General features: G+C 35.9%; 3 protein-coding genes across 4 annotated transcripts; all 3 read right to left on the reverse strand.

Annotated features, from left to right (window-relative positions):
- Positions 1-6,685: 6,685 nt before the first annotated feature.
- On the reverse strand, positions 6,686-9,611 carry LOC139851822 (protein DEHYDRATION-INDUCED 19 homolog 3-like). Its single transcript, XM_071840999.1, has 5 exons — positions 9,279-9,611; positions 8,910-9,052; positions 8,455-8,534; positions 8,074-8,325; positions 6,686-7,074 (listed from the first exon to the last, which is right to left on the reverse strand). The coding sequence occupies exons 1-5, from the start codon at positions 9,358-9,360 to the stop codon at positions 6,963-6,965; spliced, it is 669 nt and encodes a 222-aa protein (XP_071697100.1). The 5' UTR covers positions 9,361-9,611; the 3' UTR covers positions 6,686-6,962.
- A 764-nt stretch (positions 9,612-10,375) lies between these two features.
- On the reverse strand, positions 10,376-14,869 carry LOC139852936 (uroporphyrinogen decarboxylase 1, chloroplastic-like). Of its 2 annotated transcripts, none has more exons than XM_071842281.1 (6): positions 14,696-14,869; positions 14,440-14,594; positions 13,194-13,576; positions 11,601-11,885; positions 11,268-11,503; positions 10,376-10,761 (listed from the first exon to the last, which is right to left on the reverse strand). In XM_071842281.1, exons 1-6 carry the CDS (start codon positions 14,716-14,718, stop codon positions 10,608-10,610), a joined length of 1,236 nt encoding a protein of 411 aa, XP_071698382.1. In that variant the 5' UTR covers positions 14,719-14,869; the 3' UTR covers positions 10,376-10,607. The 2 variants fall into 2 exon arrangements, with proteins under 2 accessions (XP_071698382.1, XP_071698381.1); XM_071842280.1 differs by having other exon boundaries at positions 11,268-11,512.
- A 2,096-nt stretch (positions 14,870-16,965) lies between these two features.
- LOC139852448 (uncharacterized) lies at positions 16,966-19,301 on the reverse strand. Its single transcript, XM_071841747.1, has 5 exons — positions 19,026-19,301; positions 18,827-18,914; positions 18,654-18,739; positions 18,436-18,498; positions 16,966-17,317 (listed from the first exon to the last, which is right to left on the reverse strand). Exons 1-5 carry the CDS (start codon positions 19,131-19,133, stop codon positions 17,165-17,167), a joined length of 498 nt encoding a protein of 165 aa, XP_071697848.1. The 5' UTR covers positions 19,134-19,301; the 3' UTR covers positions 16,966-17,164.
- Positions 19,302-19,508: the final 207 nt, after the last annotated feature.

The raw sequence follows: 19,508 nt of genomic DNA on the forward strand, positions 1-19,508 counted from the left end.
GATACTACTTGAGGCCATTAAGGACCTATATCATAAGGCGTTGCATTCGAGTCATTGAAGTTCATAGAGACTATTATTAAGTAAATTGCGGTTTAGGTCATTTGAATATTATGAAATGTCAGGCGAATATGTCAATTCTGGATGTAACTATAGATTGCCTTTTAAGAATAAATGCAACGTTTGTAAAATGTATCATATAGAGGGCAAGTACCTCGCGATGTTATCAACTATTGTAATTCGTTTATAATCAATATGGACATCGTTCGGATGATTAGTTTCGGATCCTTTCATCTTGCATTGTGGTAAGGTTCCTTTGTAGTTCGGGTTTGTGTTGGTGTTGTTGTTGGGGTTGGGGTTTCCACCGTTGTGGTTTCCTCTGAAACCCTCATGTCGTTTCGCCGGGTTCTGTTCATAGTTCCTTCCCCTGTTGTTGTCATTGTTGTGGTTATCCCATTTGCGCTTCTCACTAGTACCCGCTTCAGATTTAGTTTTCTCCGGTTCATCGATGGTTATTTGATTCATTAAAGTATGCACCATGCGCATCGCTTCGGGAACATTTGGTGGTTTGGATGAGGTGACGTTTCCCTTAATGATCTTAGGGAGTCCCCAGAAGTATCTCTCCATTCGCTTGAATTCTAGGATGACCATTGTCGGACACATCAGGGCTAGTTCCAAAAATCTCCTGTTGTAACCATCAAGGTCGTTCCCAACGGCCTTTAACTGCATGAATTCCATTTCCATCTTTTGGATTTCGGTTCTCGGACAATACTCCTCAATCATGGCACACTTAAATTCCTCCCATGGCATAGCATACGCCTCATCAATGCCTTGTGCCTGTGCCATTGTGTTCCACCATGTGAGCGCGCCGTCAGTTAGCGTGCAAGAAGCAAATTTGGTTTTGCTGTCCTTCGAACAGTTGCTAACTCAGAATACTGATTCAAGTTTCTCGAACCATCTGGTGAGACCAACCGGTCCCTCAGTGCCGCTGAAGTTATGTGGTTTACAGCTCTGGAATTCCTTGTAAGTACACCCATTTCGAACGGGTTGAATAACCGGTGGTGGTGGCGGTGGCGGTGGAGCTTGGGGTTGCATTTCCGCAATGGCTGCGGCTACACGTTCTTGGATCATCTTCTCAATTTGAGCAGCAGTAGGTGTGGATCGACCATTAGCCATGGTGTTCTAAACAAAAATTTTGACTCAAGTCAAAATCCAGCATTCAATATATAATAATAATGTATACGACAACCAACATGGAATCAACACATCACATGTTATTAAATAACGCATCTAGGTACAAATACCACAGAATCATACGATAACGTAAATAGAACATCGTGCAAGAATTAAATAACGCAAAGTTCCATTCATTAATAATAATAAGTTTCGTACATCTGAATAAGTTCGTACAATACATAAGTAATACAATAAACTACAACTAGATTACATAATGGAATCTAAATACAAAAGCCCTACGGTGAAGGTGGGTGTAGGATGTCCATAACATGAGCCATCTGGTCCTCTAGCTCAGCAACTCGAGCTCGGAGGATCTCCACCTCCCTTGTCAATTCCTCGACAGTGGGAGATGGTGGGGCAGGTGGTGCCGGCGGTGCAGGTGGTGCCGGTGGTGCAGGTGGTGCCGGTGGTGCAGACATTACATAACGGGGTGCAGATGTTCCGGCTCCAGATATAGTCAGTACGTAACGGGGTGCCTTACGCACTTGTGGGTCGGCAGGGTACGGCACAAGCCGCTTACGAGCAGTAACCCTAAGACGCCGACCAAATGCGTCAGTGAAGGCTCGTCCTCCGTTGATCCCCGGAATGATGGTACCGTCGAAGCGATACCGCTTCTTCGGCGGGGTGGAGGGTGGCTGAATAGGTACATCAGCAGGGTCCTCATCATCACTGGAGTCGTCTGAGGAGGTGTCGTCGGATGAAGCATCAGTGGATGACGGGTCGTCCGAATCATGTGGTGGCTGTACGGGTGGCTGAACTGGCAGTCCGTGGGCGGCCATCATCTGTCTGTATCTGCCTGGCGGAATCGGCACTAAACTTCCATTTGGAGCGCGTCGACACGGCATGCGCATATGGTTACAGAACGGCCTTTCCCGAACTCCGCGGGAATCACAACACCACCGATGCGGGGCTGTGGTTCCGAGGGTCCGGGAGCAGACGGAGCTGGAATCTCCGTAGGGTCCACGTGTCCGTCAATAGTAGCCACTAGTGCCGGCGCACTACTACTAGCTCCGGAAGACGAAGCGCCGGGGTCACTGGTGCGTATCGGGATCGGTGTGTCGGCAGCAGCAGCAGGTGGGGTAGCTGAAGAGTCTAAACTTCCCAAAACGATAGCAGGTGGAACATCCGACATCTGAACAAGAAAACATAAATTTTTCATGTCAGTAAGTCATAAAGCAAGCTCGTATTAGGCCAACAGTTTAAATCATGTATAACAATAAGTAGCATGGCAATAATAACGAATCGTACAGAAGTAGCATGCAATCGAAAGCAAGTGATATTATACAGTAGTGAAATCATGTAGTAGCATACGGCATATAGCAGTAAAAGTAAGCAGCAGCATGCAGTAAGTTCAGCAGAAACACGTAAACTAGCAAGTTGTAGATTAGTCCTATTAGTGAATCCTACTCGGGTCGGTCTTAGACTCACTAATGTAACCTAATTCCCTACAATCAATGCTCTGATACAAAATGTGATGCCCCGTATAAAACCATCGTGTACGAATCATCAACAACCGGATCATTACAAGGTTAAGTACTATATGCTGTAATAAAAGAAGTTGCATTCACGATAAAAAGGTGACGTCATAACCGACATCAAATGTTTTACACCAACAGTATGCTTCTACGAATAGCAATCATGAATAAATGAATGTGACCCTTAGGTCGTTACAAAACATAGTTTCAAATGTATTAAAGTTTGAATGCAAGATAAACAGTTCATGCGGTGATAACACTAGAGCAGCGGGTGTCTACGGCAAGACTAGCACGACAGCGGAAGCAAATAACCTTAAGCAGCTGAGAAAAACATGCTTAAAAACGTCAAAACAAAGGTTGGTGAGCTATAGTTTAAGTATAACAGTATGTAAGGTAGGCCACGAGATTTCAGTGCTACAAAGAGCGTTTCAAAACAGTAAGATAAAGTATATGTTAACCGTGGGCACTTGATAACTAACTTAACGTTTATAACCCCTGAAAGTACACTTGGCAAGTGCGTATGTTTACGAAGTATTAAACACCCGTTAAATGCTAGCGCAACTAGCCCGAGTGGGGATGTCAAACCCTATGGATCCATATCTAAGATTCCCGTTCACCGGTTCAAAAACCAATGACTAAACGTTACCGTGCTAAGGGGAATGTTTATGCCGTTGTATAACCCACACACATATAAAGTTTAAGTACTCGTGCCTAGTATGTAAAACGTAAAAAGCGCATGTATTCTCAGTCCCAAAATAGTTAAAGTAAAAAGGGATGCTATAACTCACAATGATAAAGTAGCGGTAAAGTATGACTCGGAAAGTAAGCAAGTAATGAAGGTTGTCCAAACGGGTCCTCAACCTAAGTCAAATAGTACTAAGTCAGTAAATCGTCCGAATAGGTTTAAAAGTATGTAAATAAGGTCTTAAAGGTCATCATCATTCATCATTAAACAAAAGGTGTAAAGTAAGTTTCGTTCATGAAAGTAGTTTAAAACAAAGGATGAGTTCGGTCAGTCACCACGGCCTCTATACCTACTGAAATAAGGTGAGACCAGTGGCCATGGCTCCGTCTATGAGTCCTTTAGTTGTGGTAAAAATTACAGAAGCAAACTCGTCTTCGTTTGACCGTGGCGACGGTCTAAGTGCGAGTAGGTCAGAATTTTCAGCACAACGTTAAATGGACATAGTGACGATCGGAGGGCCATAAATCCTAAACCGTAACTCGGATTAAGACGAGTCCTATATGAAAAGTTATCTACTCGAACAGAGCTATCTGAAAATCAACATTAAAACAGCCCAGGTATTACTGATCAGACCCAGAAACAGTAAAACAGTAGGGTCAGTAGGTTCCGGTGGTTCTTGGTGCTCGATGCTTATCATGGTTCTCATCCTTGATGCGTATAGCTTCAAGTCTACAACTCGTTGATGTGTTTGCATCATTTTCATCAAGGTTTGACCATCATAACCCAAGTGTAAGTCTAAGACATGAAGCACAACTCACTTAAGTGTTGCAAGTGTTTTGATGAACCAAAGTTACATCAAAGTCTTAGATCTAACACATACATGAACTTTAAAACTAATAATAAGTTACAAACTTGAAAGTAAACTTATGAAATCAAGATCTTAAGTTGTAGAACATAGTTCTTAGTTTGATCTTGAAGATCCAAGACTCAAAAGTCTAGATCTAACATAAGTGTACAAAGTTATAATTAAAGAAAACTTACTTACATGTTCTTGAACTTTTAAAGTTAACTTTAGTTCAAGATTAATGAGATCAAAGTTAACTAGTAACATTTGACCAATTTTAACCAACATACATGAAATTTAAAGTGCATAAAATAAAGAAATAAACTAAGTAACCAAGTAACTAGTCCATGGGTTGTTCATACTTTAAAGATTCAAACCAAAGTTTGATCTTTAAGAAAGTAAACTTTAAAGCTTACTAGCATGAATTACAAGTATGATTTACAACACATGAACCTTAAATCTTTTGAAACAATAAAAGTAGAATCATAAACTAGTAAGTTTATGTTCTTGAGTGTTCTTGTAATACAAGATAAAAGAAGAATGAAACTAGTAAGTTTGATTCTTGAAAACATGTAAGTAATAACTACAAGTAAGTAACAACTACAACAAGTAACAAAACAATAATCAAAGAACAAGTGATGATGATGATTAAGGGGTGTTGGGTTTCGGTTTTACAAAGAAAAGAAGAAGAGAAAAAGTCTTCAAGTTACTTACAATATTTAGAAAGAATGAGAGAAAATAATGTAAGAGTGTATGTGTAAAGTGAAATGAACAAGTGAAGAATGCAAGTATTAAGTGGTAAAAAAAAAAAGACTTGGACTCCCCATGAGGCCCTCTTGGCCGACGGTTAGAATAAGGGGAGGGGGAGGAGAAAATCCACAATGTAATCTCATGTTGTTGGTTCAAAAGTTGGTTAATGAAGGTAGTTTCATGGAGATCATGTAGTAACTAGATTCTATGCAAGTTAACTAACTAGTTCATCTCTAAATAATACTTACACATGTGGTGATGGGCTAAAGAGTCCATGAAAGAAGTAGAGTGGGCTTTATAAGCCCATGTTTGATCATTAAGCCCAAGTATGTATTAATTAACAAATAATCCAAGTAAAAGTCCATTAATATTAATAAAAGCTCAAGTAATTAACTAATAACTTTAGTTAATTAAAATGATTAATAAAACTTAATCATGAATGTAAATAATACTTGAAAATATTATTCGTGTAAGTTTCGTGTGTCACAAAGACGTTTCGGGCAATTAAAGTCAAGTACGGGCAATCATGGCAACATGTAAATGTAATAACATACATTCGTTTAATCACAAGTATTAATAATAATAATTATTAATAAATAAACGTTGGAAAATCCAGGGTCGTTACAGCTACGCCTTGGGTTACGTTCTTCTTCATTATATAAGGCCGTGAAATCTTTGCACGCCTTATCCAAATGACGTCATTTCCCCAGTTAATTGATCGTCGTTTCGTAAATAAACGGAATCATTATTGTTAAACTTTGCATGAACACTAGCCCAAAATGCCTTACCTTTTTGTTACCATGAACTCCATCTTCCGAACAATCAATCCAACACGACGTCAACCAAATTTCTTCTTGCGTAGTCCACAATTTTTTTAATTTGTGGTTCTTTGGCAACTCCTTTTCCTTTTCGTGTATGAGTAGATCGGACGCGTACTTGTGGTTGTTGCGTTTCACCACGAATTTCTTCTACTTCTTGATTTAGAGGTGTAAAAGTGGGTCATGGTTGCGTATTTGGAACTTGAAATGGTATAATACCGGGTTGCGAGTAATGAGAAAATTGTGATGGAAATTGTTGTTGAAATTGTGATGGTAATGGTTGTTGAAATTGAGATGGAAATTGTTGTTGTAAAAACTGAGAAACAAAAATGACGTATTATTAAAATCAATAAGAAGATTTTGTTGCGGGATATTGCCAAATGGCTGATTACCCCGAACATTTTGAGGCGAATTTGAGCTCGAACCGGGCATATTTGGAGACCCGAAGATGTAGAGATTACCGGAACCGGGCTCATTAAGATCGGGATTTTGAGACATGGTTATGAAATTTGAAATATTATAGTGTTTTGTAAATAAAAGTGATATAAATAAAAGTGTTGTGTGAAAAAATATGAATGAGATGTGTTGTATTTATAGAGGTGTATAAAATTTATTATTTATAAAATTACATTCATTTTATTTAAATTATTAATATGGGCAATGGTCGAAATGGGAGAGCCAATCAAATGCGAGCAATATCAGTCTTCCCTGTGATCAACCCATCGCGCCGGTGAATTTTTGCTCCATCACGCTGCACAGGGATAGAGGCATAATGGTGGTGGTTTCGGAGCCATTACTCTGCACTATTGATGGTCTTATAGACCTAGTTTCCAGTTTGCTTTGATTCTACTAAAAAAGAGGAAATAATGCACAAACCAAAAGCAACAACATAATTTCATTCACCTCATTAGATGAAGCAGCTAATGCAAAACATATGTATCAACTTACAAACACAATCAAACCTATTATTTCTATTACTTATTTTTTTTCTTTCATTTTAAGTAAAAAATCATAAACAGGAACAACGATACAGGAGCGACTTCTACAATTCGCAGACATAAATTACAATTATTTTTATTACTACATTTGACTCTCCCTGTTACATAACAAATCGAACCCTCCGCCCGACACTACATCGCACGGACCCCACATCTTTTTTACAAGTAGTCATCATTAAAAATAGTCGACAGTAGCATTCCTTGCACAAATTCCGATCTTTTACTCCTTTCTTCCTGGTCCTCGATTGATAAAGGAGGTGACGGAGGCTTTCTGTAACATATTTCCATGTTTGGTTAAAATTTAATAACATTGCAGTCCCAAATAACTTCAATTACTACTCGTAAAAACCAGTCAAGCGTAATCAAAAAGAGCAAACTACACAATGATTTAATAAGAAAAAAAAAAACAATGTTCAAACATAAAAAAAAAAAAAAAAAAAAAAAAAAAAAAAAAAAAAAAAAACTAGCGAGAAAAATGAGAAGCACAATATCCATGATACACTTAAGTTTCGTGATTAAGCTTGAAGTTTATTCAATGTAACACTAATGATACGAAAATAAGCATATCAGCTAATCGAAATACTTTGTGAAGTATTAACTGTGTTAAGGAATATATACATATACAATCACAATAGAAGGAATTAAAATACAATGAAGTGCATCTACTTCCCACGTTAAATTTATTATTAAGTATTAACCGTGTTAAGAAATCCTATTGGTCATATATGTTCCCTTTTTTGACGTGCTAATGTTAATAGGTCGAATTAATAAAAAAAGGAACAAAAAGCATCCATCTAGCTTGTAAAACAAAGGGTAGAAGTCGATACATATACACCAATGTACTCCGTACATTTCATGTCTATAGCCTATACATATATGTATGGAAGTGCAACATGGGGCCTACAATATAATAGGCCCCATCTTATGTAAGAAGGGAAACACATTGCTCGATTGCAAATATGGGGATAATTATCGAGAATAGCACATTCATAACATAACATATTAACCCACTTTTAGTTATGAAGCATACAAAAAATAGCTGTTTGACACGATGATATAACTATAATCACTTATGAAGTGGTCAAGTGGTCAACTACAAGTACATACATAGATGCAAGCATATCAACATTCGAATGGTGCATCAACCTGCTTTTAAAATATCACATTTTTAAACTTGGAATATTTAATCTAAGTTGGAAATGATCACATCACATCACATTCACATAATCAATAATATGTAACAAATATACAAAACAATAAAGTATCATACCTTTCAGAATTTTTTTCACTTGTGCTTTTGGTTACAGCAACTGAGTCGGCAGACGAAATGGATTGAGTGGTCCCCAATTCATCGCCAATCGGCAAAATAAATGATGACAACAACGGGTCCGGGGTCGCATTGGTTGGCTGAGATAAGTAGGACGAGCCTCCAAAAAGAGACTGCAAATTTCCTTCTCGTAGTTCCCTCCGCAACAAAGAAAGCGTTGATACTGAACCTTTGCGACTTTTCCTCTTTTGTTGCATGTAAGTTTAGTTAAAGAATATACTAGTCAACTTCAATATCAATAAATATGTAACATACGAAGATTAAATAAACACAAAAAAGTTTGGCCAATAACTCAAAATAAATAAATTTCGTATAAAAAAGGATATCTTGAATATGTTTCCATGTTGCAAGGTTATATGCGCAACCATATCTACCCCCACCCTCATCGCACAAACTGGGCAAACCTGCAAAAAAAGGAATTATCAGCCACTACTTTACAAAAGGGAAACTACATTCGTATAAACATAATCAGCACAATTTCAAATTATATACCATAATATACCAAAAAAAAAACACATCATACGCTAGCAACGTAAATTGCAACACGCAGATTCAGTAATTATATCATCAAATCACTCCTAAGTAATGCTTTGCGGAAAAAAGCGCTCCTTAGTCCTTACTAATTGAAGTTTCCTAATAAACAACCTTAACCAAATTATAACAGATTGCAAAATATGTTGCTGTTGAATGAAATGTTCCTACTAAACACTATCATTGACCTAAATAATAATACAGTACAATATAATAAGCTTTAGATAAAGGGTGAAAGCAAAAAATACCCCATTTTTGGATTCAAGATGATGTTCATCATCAATATGACAACACAAGCCCACTATATCAAAATAGCCGATACAAAAAGGGCAAGGAAATTCCTCTCTAACATCATCATCCATCTCAATATCTTCAAACCCCATAAACATATCTGCATCAAATTTATTAAATTAATTAAAATAAAATATTTACATATATATTAATCAGAATGATAAAGATTATAAAAAACCTTAAAGATCAAAACTTGATATTGGGATTACATACCACATACATATCTACGATAAATTAAACAACTTTTCAATTAAATATAAAAAAATATAAATGAAATGGAACAAAAAAACCCTAAAAATTACAACTTTGATGATTTAGTAACATACCGGATGATCGGGATTGAAGACCGTATTGATAACGTTTGGATGTAGAAGAAGAAAGACGAGCAGCCCATGAATCAGCGTCCATATTGAGTAATTGAAAGATCGAAGTGAGTGTGTAAATTAGGGTTTCTTTAATTCAGAGTTTAGGAGTCGTTCAATTTGAGGGCGAATTGAAACCGGAAATGAAATTAAAGAATTTAGGGATTTGGGGACAGAAGGCGATTTGGGGGCGGTTTGGATGGTTCTGATTATTCAGGGGAGACAGATATATTGATTGATTTTTATTATGATTTTAGTTTTTTTGTTGTTGCTTCTGAGGTGATTGATTTCTCACCCAAATAGGACCACTGAAGTCGGCCACTGCCACTATATCTTTCACTCGTTTTCAATTTACAAAAATTTAAAATGAAAAGTTAATTAAAATTTTACGATTATTACAGACCACTAGCCCACTACTGAAACTTTTTTTTTTCTTTTTCTATTTTTGTTAAAATAACGATAAAATATAAACAAGTCTTCTTATCGTATGATGAAAAAGACGAATAAAAAATACAATCAATTCAAACGCAATTCAAGACTCGTAAACGATCCCTAAAACAAAACAGAGAGTCTAAGCTAAGTCCGAGCCTTGAACAAATAAATCACTAAAACGTACACAGAATACAATCGGAATATTTTTGTTTGTATTATATATTATTCGATGAAATTTATATCATTGTATTAGTTTTTGAATATGTTTTAACAGTATAAGATTCATTAGTATTATGTAACATATAAAAAATAATTTAAAGTCAAAGTACGAAAGTTAAGACTTCTGAAGTCAAAACAAGAGAATCGATTTGGGACGGAGGTAGTATGAAATTAAAAAAATTTCACAGTTCTCACCCTTTTTATGTTTCTCGTTATCGGAGTTATGATTTGATTACAAATTATTACAAAAAGTTGTTACAAAGTGAGATGGCGGACTAGTCCCTCACTACTAGAAACTTAGTTTAACTAAGCACACTGGTAGTATGTATTTGTAAAGTTAGGTTAAAGATTTGGACATGGATGCTTTTAGCATCCGAACCTTAAATGTGCAAATGGAACATGTCAACATCTGAATATTAAATAATGCCAGTTACTTGTTCTGCATATCATATGTTGACACAATAATCAGCCTACAAACAATTCTCTTTTTCAAATTACAATGACACTGCATATCAAGGGTTAGGTACAGCAGCCTCAATGAAAAAAATGTATACAAATAAATGAACTAAATACTGATTTCCGCTCATAACCTTAAGAACACAATGTCACTTCTACAAGAAGAAAAAAAAGAAGAATTTACATTTAGACTGCAACTTTAGATTTGTCCTCAACTGAGTCAAAGTTGAAGCTTCTTGCAACATCAAAGAACCGAGCCACGGCTTCCTCAGGTGTTCCAACAAGAACGCCATGGCCCAGGTTCAGAATGTGACCCCTCGGTCCAGCACATTTCACAACCCTGTCATAAAAACACAATCATATATATTCAAATTACACAAACATCATGTATAAATGAGAAAATATTGGTTGGAAACAAGTCAACACCACTAACCAACTGTTGTAAAAAACCCGATTAATCCCCAATCACTCCTTTTTAAGAACAGACCAGACCGATTTTCCAAATCGGTTTAATTAGTCGGTCAACGTCGATTAATGGGTCAAAACCGAATTTGTTGGTCAAAGTCGGTCAAAGTCAAAATTGGTCAACATTTTAACATGTATTAAAACTAGAATATAAGAGTTTTTTGAGCAAATGAACGATAATGTTTATGGTTTTAGACAATTATGTTAAAGTTTATGTTTATGATTTTCTTCTATATGTATATTTACACAAAAAATTTGAACTTTATTAGTTAAATTTATAATAAAAAGTCCAATCCGATTAATCCCCGAATTGCTGATTACTCCCTCTAAAGTCCCGACCGAGTAATTCCCGAGTAGCTAGTTTTGCAACCGTGCACTAACCTATGAATTTCATCTGTCAAAGCAGGAAGTGGCGAAAACAAATAAGCTGGATCAACGTTTCCTTGTATGCTGATGTCATCGCCTAGCCTCCGTCTTCCATCAGCCATATCAACCGTCCAATCCAATCCAATCACATCGACTCCTGTTCCTTTCATCTTTTCAAGTAACCCACCGTTTCCGTTAATGTAAAGTACAAGTGGGATTTCAGGACACTCCCTCTTTACTATGGACACAATCTGAAAATACTAAAAAGAACGAAACTTTACGACGATAGACCTCAGTAGTCATGAAAAAAAAAAAAAGATTGAAACTTTAGAGTTGGGTTGACTTTGCCTCATTGATATAAGGCTTTGACCAAAGCTCCCACATGTTTGGAGGTAGTTGTCCGCCCCAAGAATCAAATATTTGTACACAGTCAGCACCCGATTTCACTTGGTAGACAACGTAAGCAGCTATAGCCTCAGTTAAATGTGACAGAAGCGACCGCAATACATGCGGGGCTGTATGACACATGCTTTTTATATTCGTATACGTACGAGTAGTCCCACCTTCTACAATATACGTGGCAATTGTCCACGGAGCACCCACAAAACCCAGAATTGCAGCTTTTCCATTAACCTAATTCACAAACATCATATGCATTTTCAATCACACCGATTTAATCAAATAGGTACAGTTTGACTTTTTAGTCAAACCCATTATGGAATAGCATTTATATTAAAAAGAAAAATCTAAAATCGCGACAGTTTTGACCCATTTGCAGATAACTACTTAGATTTGTGCAAAGCTTATGTCTAACGGGTAACTTATCTGACTCTACTCAAACCCATTATTTAAGTTGAACAGCTACAGTTTGACTTTATAGTCAAACCATTACAGCATAGCATTCAAATTCTATATCTCCAAAATCGCGAGGGTATTGACCCATTTACAGATAACTCATTCAATTCGTGCAATGGTTTATCTCTAACAGAGCAAATTTGATGAACTAATAGTGTTAACAAAAAGGGAAACTGGCCAGGCGGGTTGTGGGTCATCAAACATGTATTCGAGTTAACTTATGAGGTTTTCCAAATTCGGGTTATCCTGGAGGGCGAGTATCTTTAACACTGATGTACGCAGCCTATCCGGAACAATCCAGAACCGTTTCCCAAACCTTCCCTAACCACTCCAAGATTTGAAACTGCAACTTCTCTGGGCTATCTTGGGATTGGGATGGTTCAAATGGGTATACAAATAGATAATAATAAATAAGCTCCTAAAAGGTCTTGCTTTCGAAGAAAAAATCTTAATTAAAAAGGCTCAAGGGTATTTTTGGTGGTATTGCAGGCATATATTTATTGCAATCAATATCATATATCATATCCGTTAATTATAAAACCAAAAAAATAGATAAAAAGTATTTTCAGGTTGCCCCTAACCCACCCATATTGTTTTGACCCACATTAGAAAATTACTTAATTTGACCCGTTACAAAAGCTGACTCACAAGCGTTGCCACCTCTATCATTTCTGAAACTAGAATTCCCCATTTCATACCATTTTCTATTCGAGACCCTTCAAAGACTAGAGGTCTCCTACTCATTTTGAAAGGGATATCCCTAAGAGGATTGCTAGTTAGCCACCTTCCATATACAACCGGTGGAATAACCTGTTTCAGGAATTGACTTTGCAACTCTTTCATCCAAGCCCATGGCATAAGCTTCTGCTTAGCCTCGTCTTGGTTGACTATCACCAAACAAGGTCAGAATTTCCGGTGTGAAGCATGTAGCTAGACTTTATTTTCTCAAGAGATTCTGTAAGCAAAGAAGGTAATTGCTTTGAAATGCCTAGTTCTTAGCTCTTAGCGAGAATAGGTTCGTACTGTAAATTAAAATGAAATCTCTGCATAATAGGACCTCTGTATTCAAATGATGTATAGTAATACCTCTTGTTTAAGAATCTTTAAAGAATCACCAACAAAGTTGAGTTGATCCAAATTGATTGGATGTAATGCTTTCAAACCTTCCTCGGAACGAATCGGAGTTTGAATAACCGGGCCCCTCACTTCTTCTATATCAAAAGGAACACCAAATGCGGGTAAAGGTGTAAGAATATCAGAAAAAATAATGACTCCGTCAGGACGAAAAGCTTCCCAAGGCTGCAAGGAAATTTCCACAATGAGATCGGTTGTCTCTGATCTCTCTCTAAAAGACGGGTGTTTTTCTGCAAGTTTTCTGTAAACCGCCATGTACCTGCCAGCCTGGCGCATCATCCATGCTGGCGGTCTGCTTACAGGAAGTCCTTTTGCCGCCTTGACCAAAAGTAGTTCTGAATTGTGATAAGATTTAAAGTCAAAGCAAAAATAGAGTAAAATTAGAAATTGGATAATTAAGAACCATCAGTAAAATATATGCTTTCTTACTCATGTTATCAATAAAGTCAATCATAGTCGGGTTTAAGTGACATTAGAATGTTTATTGAATAAAATTATGAAGTATAAGTTTATGTGGTTGGAACCGAGTATACTACTTCTGATTGACTTTTCATTCCTACTCCTTAACTACATTGACTTTTATTATTAAATAATTAAATTAGCATTGACTTCTATTATTAAATAATTAAACTAGCACTCGAAGTGGGAATGCGAAAGCATTGGTCTTGGTGTCCTTTCTCTCGTATCTATTCATTGTAGGTGGTAACTTTCGATCGATTAAAATGCATTAGTTCTCCATGTTCTTATCGTGTTATTCACTTTTTGTATACAATTACACAAAAGGCTTAATGATTTGCTGCAACCTAATGTAGTTGGTCATCTATATGGGCAGAATACTTACTATATTGACATCACTTCGCATAAATATCGAAACTTGATATCACTTTTACACTCACACTACAATAAGACACAGCTTATATATCAATATATCATCTTAGTTTCATTTGGGCATATTATTTTACATGCTAGATACTTTTAATTACACAATGTTGTACAATTCGACAAATTTGAATCCGGTGATTTGAGTTGCAATCACAGTAAGTGCCATTGCGTTATGTTATTTTGATGTGTTTAATTTCTAATTTTATCTTTATAAGCAGCTACTACCAGTCTACCACATAAGATTTATGTTCTAATAACATTAAAAAAAATCATTATTTACCAATAATTGCAATTACTTTGGAAAGAAAAGAAGTACCAGGAGAAGAAGCTGAAGCAGATGGAGTAACAACTCTGAGCTTATTGAACCTATTGAAAGATCCGACCCGAATTCCATTTGGGGTGCTTGAATTAATCCTTAATGGTACAAGAAAGCTTGATGATTTCCAACCAACACTGCAACATCCACACCCACTGCAATCAAAATGAATAAACACAAACAACATTCAATAAGATTATAAAAAAGATCAAAATCAAGATTTTGAATTGTGTACAAAGGTGTGAGAGATGGGTACCTGTTTAGAGATATAAGAACCATTTGGGAAAATCGAAAACTTGAAACTTTTTCAGTAAAGATTTGAACTTTATAAGTTTTGAGATTATTTAAAAGGAGAAATTGAGTGGGAGTGTTGTAATTTGAGTTCTGCCATAGGAGAGTTATTCCATTTCAGTGACGGGTTTCTTATCTAAGGGATGATGGCCTATGCACTCTTTTACAATTTCATGTCTTGGTATTTTGCGGTAATTACTAATTAGCACTCAAGTTTAAAGAAGTACAAAAAAAGCCCAATTTATGAATAAATGTTATGTATTATCTATTATGTGTTACAAAATCGGAAAACTCGCTATTTGAGGAATAATCGGTTGTGGCTCATAATTATCTAACTCGTTCGTTTTGTTAAAAATTTTTAGCTTAAATTCATGTTAAAATGTTGATCAATTTTTATTTGATAGACTTTGATTAATAAATCTGACTTTGACCTATTAATCGACGTTGACCGATTAATTGAACGGTTGTTAGAAAATGAGAACGAGTTGTTCTTTAAAGGGATTAATCGAGAATAAATCGGAATTTTTACCTTAGTGATTATTGGGATTACGATTTAAGTCATCTACCACAATGTGGGGGCAAAAGCAAGTAAATTATCATTTTGGGGTTGTACACTAAACTTATCGACGCATAATAGTAGTTGATTTATCAACTTTAGTGTTTGACACTTTGACCTATCATCATTCTTCCTTTTCTTGTTATCTGTAAAGCAACATTTTGTTTCAAATGAATTAGCTTGAGGTTTTGATATTCTTGCAAAACTTTGTTATGTTCAAATCTATCATCATATCTTAAGATGATTAGATAAATTATCAGAAACGATCACGGGGTAAGACAATTAGCACGCACATATGAGTAAAATAGATTTTTCCTTCCCGGTATTTAAAAGATATATATTTATCTCCGTTTACGTTAAAGATTGGCATTAAAAACCCTCAACTAGCTTTTTTTGTAAGAATAACGAAAATTTTATAACGAAAACTCTCGACTAGCATTACTTGTCAGAGTTGAATCATTAATGTTGAGTTAATAGTGTTCTAATTTTTTTCATTTAATTAAATATATTAAAAGTTTACAAGATTCTAGTGTCTTCTTAGGGTAAGTATTAAAGAGACAACTGATGTCCAAAAAAAATGTCAAGACATATTAACGCAGGGGTGGGAATAGCTCTGGTAACAAGAGGGGGAAGTTTTTTTTTTTTTTTAGGCGAAAAAACGAATACTCGTATAGAAACGAGGACGTTTTCCAAAGGAAAACACCCTCAACAGACAAGAGGGGAAGTTGACCCCGTGTCCTCATGCCTAAATAATTTGTAGCGTCATTTACATGTTTTAGGTCCTATATTTCCAACCAAGAAGAAAAATGCCCCAGTGGCCTAAACGAAAAGTTACAAAAACTCTTTTGGTGGTGAAGTGGGACTTCTATTATTTTTCAAAATTTTCTAATTTTATCTCAAATTCATATTCATATGATGTGAAATACAAATCAAATGAGTTATACGAATATATCTTCTTGTAATATTGGTTCTTGTTACGTCATTTAGATTCTATCAAAACTTTAACCAACATCTCAATTGTTGATAGTGAGTCTTTAAGCAACCTCTTATTAATTTACATTTGACATAAAATATGATGATATGAGTATCCATCATATTTGTAAGAAAATATAATAACAAGAATATTCAATCCCGATGTAACCCGACCCATTTTGCCTCATGCCGTAAAATAGTAGGGATCGGCGAATTATTGCCCCAGTGATAAGGTTTTCAAGATCCGCCACTATATTGACGGCTAGGGTTTGCAGGTATAATATATATGATACGAACCTGGAAACCGCAATGTATGTGTGAGAATTCATCAGAGTACATATACATATGTGTGTGTGTGTGTGAATGAGAACTCAGGTTCTATATTTACAGGGAAACCCCATTACTCCATATCTAGAATAATCTTTGTGCCTATCATTTTCATAACTTTGCATAATCTCCACCTCCATAACTAAAAGGGATCTGAGATAATTATATTCAAGATGATTAGAGTTTAGATCAAATATGAAAACTATTCGGTCATTAAGGCCCGCACAACGAATGTATGCCCAGATAATTAGTGTCCGTTAAAGACACATGATTATATATGTGCAGCAAATACAGTGACATGAAATCATACTTTGTGTATCATGGCGCGAATTTGGGCGGCAAGTTTCACGCGCTGAAACTATGCCCATGAATGCAACTCATTATGCTCTAAACCACTGAAGTTGATTTTATAACCAAATGGCGACATTGAAATATTCCTTTTTAACCAAGACCAACCAAACTAACCATCACAACAATACCACAAAATCTAAACTTCATAAACAATGACCATTACAAACTAATCTCTTATTACATGGGAGATTAGAGCGAAACACACCATACCACGCCATACCATATGCCCTAGCGACAAGCCCTGCTTCTTGACATATTAGCATTCTCCATCGACACACGTGCCCTTTTCCTGTCCGTTCGATCTTGCTTCTCCATAAACTCCCTTAAATCATCACCAAACATCTCCACAAATGTCTTCTGTAAATCCTCCAAACTTTCCACCTGATTATTTCCACAAAAGATTATAAATTTTCACATTTACAGATGTTACTGCCATTCCCAATAATTCACCGACTACTCAAAACAAACTCGGAAAATATCTAAACTTAATCTTATTTAAGTCGAGTCTAGCTAGTCAAGCCTTGAAATACCCAGCTTGCAAACCTTATCGTTAACATCAATTTATAGTTTTACCATTTGTGCACATGTATCTATGCATAAATAATTGAAGTATTGAGTTGAGTCAAGCTAAACTAAGGTAATCAGAATCAGTCTAATAACCTTGATTAATAAACCCCCTTTGTTCCCAAATTTACCGTCTCGTTTTCCCTACTTAGAATTAGGGTTATTGTTAACTTCTAAATTCCAGCTGATCGAAAAACCTTTTTTTTTTTTTTTTTTTTGAAAGGCAAGTTGTCGGTCACCCAGAGGGGACTTAACCACATTCGTGATTCTATACCACGCACGCACGCACTTTCGGGAGGAAACCCGAATTGCATTGCATCCCAATCCTTAAACCATCTTGAGGGGCAGACAGACCGGGTTTGAATCTTGAATGGATCCGGGAGAAAACCCCCTGGGTCAATCTGGAGCTCCATATTTCAGGCAGATTGATTAATAAGATGGGCAGAGCAAGGCTCGAACCCATAACCTAAACCAAGCCCCACACACAAGGTATGACGATACCACCGAGGCAAGCGTGTAATGGTATCGAAAAACTTCTATAAGGTAAAAATTAAATCAAATGTCATTGGTCTTCTTAAAAGGGATTTGGTGAAAGCAGCAGTGAAGCCAGCAGGGTTTGGGAAAGGGTAAACACTTTGGATTATTGTACTAGATCTAAATTAAAATCATCAATGAAGCAACATTACAATTAGCAAGATCTTAAACCAACTTTTTCCCTTTCATATATGTTCTTAGATTCTTAGATATATTATATTATATCGAAACAAAGCCGAGAGGTTAAATCGAGCTCAATTTGAGTTCAAAGAAGTTTTTATCATCAAGTCAATAGTAACATTAAATTTGAGTTCAAAGAAGTTTTTATCATCAAGTCAATAGATCATTAACTCTTTATCTTACAACAGTAAAACATTTTATCAATCTAATTTACTACTTACCTCACCCCGGGTGTTGTTTTGATCCATCATTTTCATCAAATCGTGCATGAAATCCCCCATGCCCTATAATGTAAATTCACAACATTTAAAAAGTCAATCACGTTGACTGTAAAACGACGACGTGTCTTTACTAACTTTCATAAAAAATATAAATATAAAATAATCATCCAATTAGAAAAAATATCTAGATATTTTTGCAAAAAGTTAAAGTTACGTACTTCTTTGTCATCATCATCAGTAATGTCGTCAAATAAATTAAGTTTTCCGGCATCATACGCCGATTTTTTCTTCTGATCCGATAACACTACAACAAAAGATCTGATTAAAACTTCACACAAAAATACTGATTTTTATAAATAAATTGATCATTAAAACTATTAATAACAATGACCTGAATAAGCTTCCTGTATTTTTTGAAACTTCCGATTAGCTTCTCCGGCGAGCGACGGTTTTTTCGTCCACTTATCCGGATGCCATTCCTAAAAATAAAATAAAAAAATTAACTTTTATACAATCAGAAACAGAAACACATAATATATACGTATACATATACATATATAAATCGGAAGTTGAAATTTGATTGAATTAACCAGAGCGAGTTTGCGATAAGCAGATCGAATATCTGATGATGAAGCGTTCGTACGGATGCCGAGAATTGAATAATAGCAAGATTCGTCCATGGATTTACCCTCGTCCATGAAATTCGTTCATATATATAGAGAGTGAATCCAGGAGAATCAATTTAGAGACTTAATTGTAACGAAACCCTAAGAATAGTAATCTGCTGCTTATGATTTCAATTGCAATCAACATAACACTTAAGATGAGGAAGAATTGAAACAGAATCTGGAGCTTATGAGACAGAGGAGAAGGTTTTTTGATAGATATTTGGGAAAAATAAGGAAAGTATTATGTAATATTTGAACCCCTGAGTTTTAAAAGTTGACATTTTTTATCTGTAATTTTGGTTTTTGTTTATATGAGTACGTATTTTAGTAATTGAAGTAAAAAATGCGCTTATAAATTGAACACAGTTTTTTGGATAAAGGTGTGATGAGTGTGTTTATGACATA

The sequence above is a fragment of the Rutidosis leptorrhynchoides genome, chromosome 6 (genome assembly GCF_046630445.1).
Source record: "Rutidosis leptorrhynchoides isolate AG116_Rl617_1_P2 chromosome 6, CSIRO_AGI_Rlap_v1, whole genome shotgun sequence".
Taxonomy (NCBI): domain Eukaryota; kingdom Viridiplantae; phylum Streptophyta; class Magnoliopsida; order Asterales; family Asteraceae; genus Rutidosis; species Rutidosis leptorrhynchoides.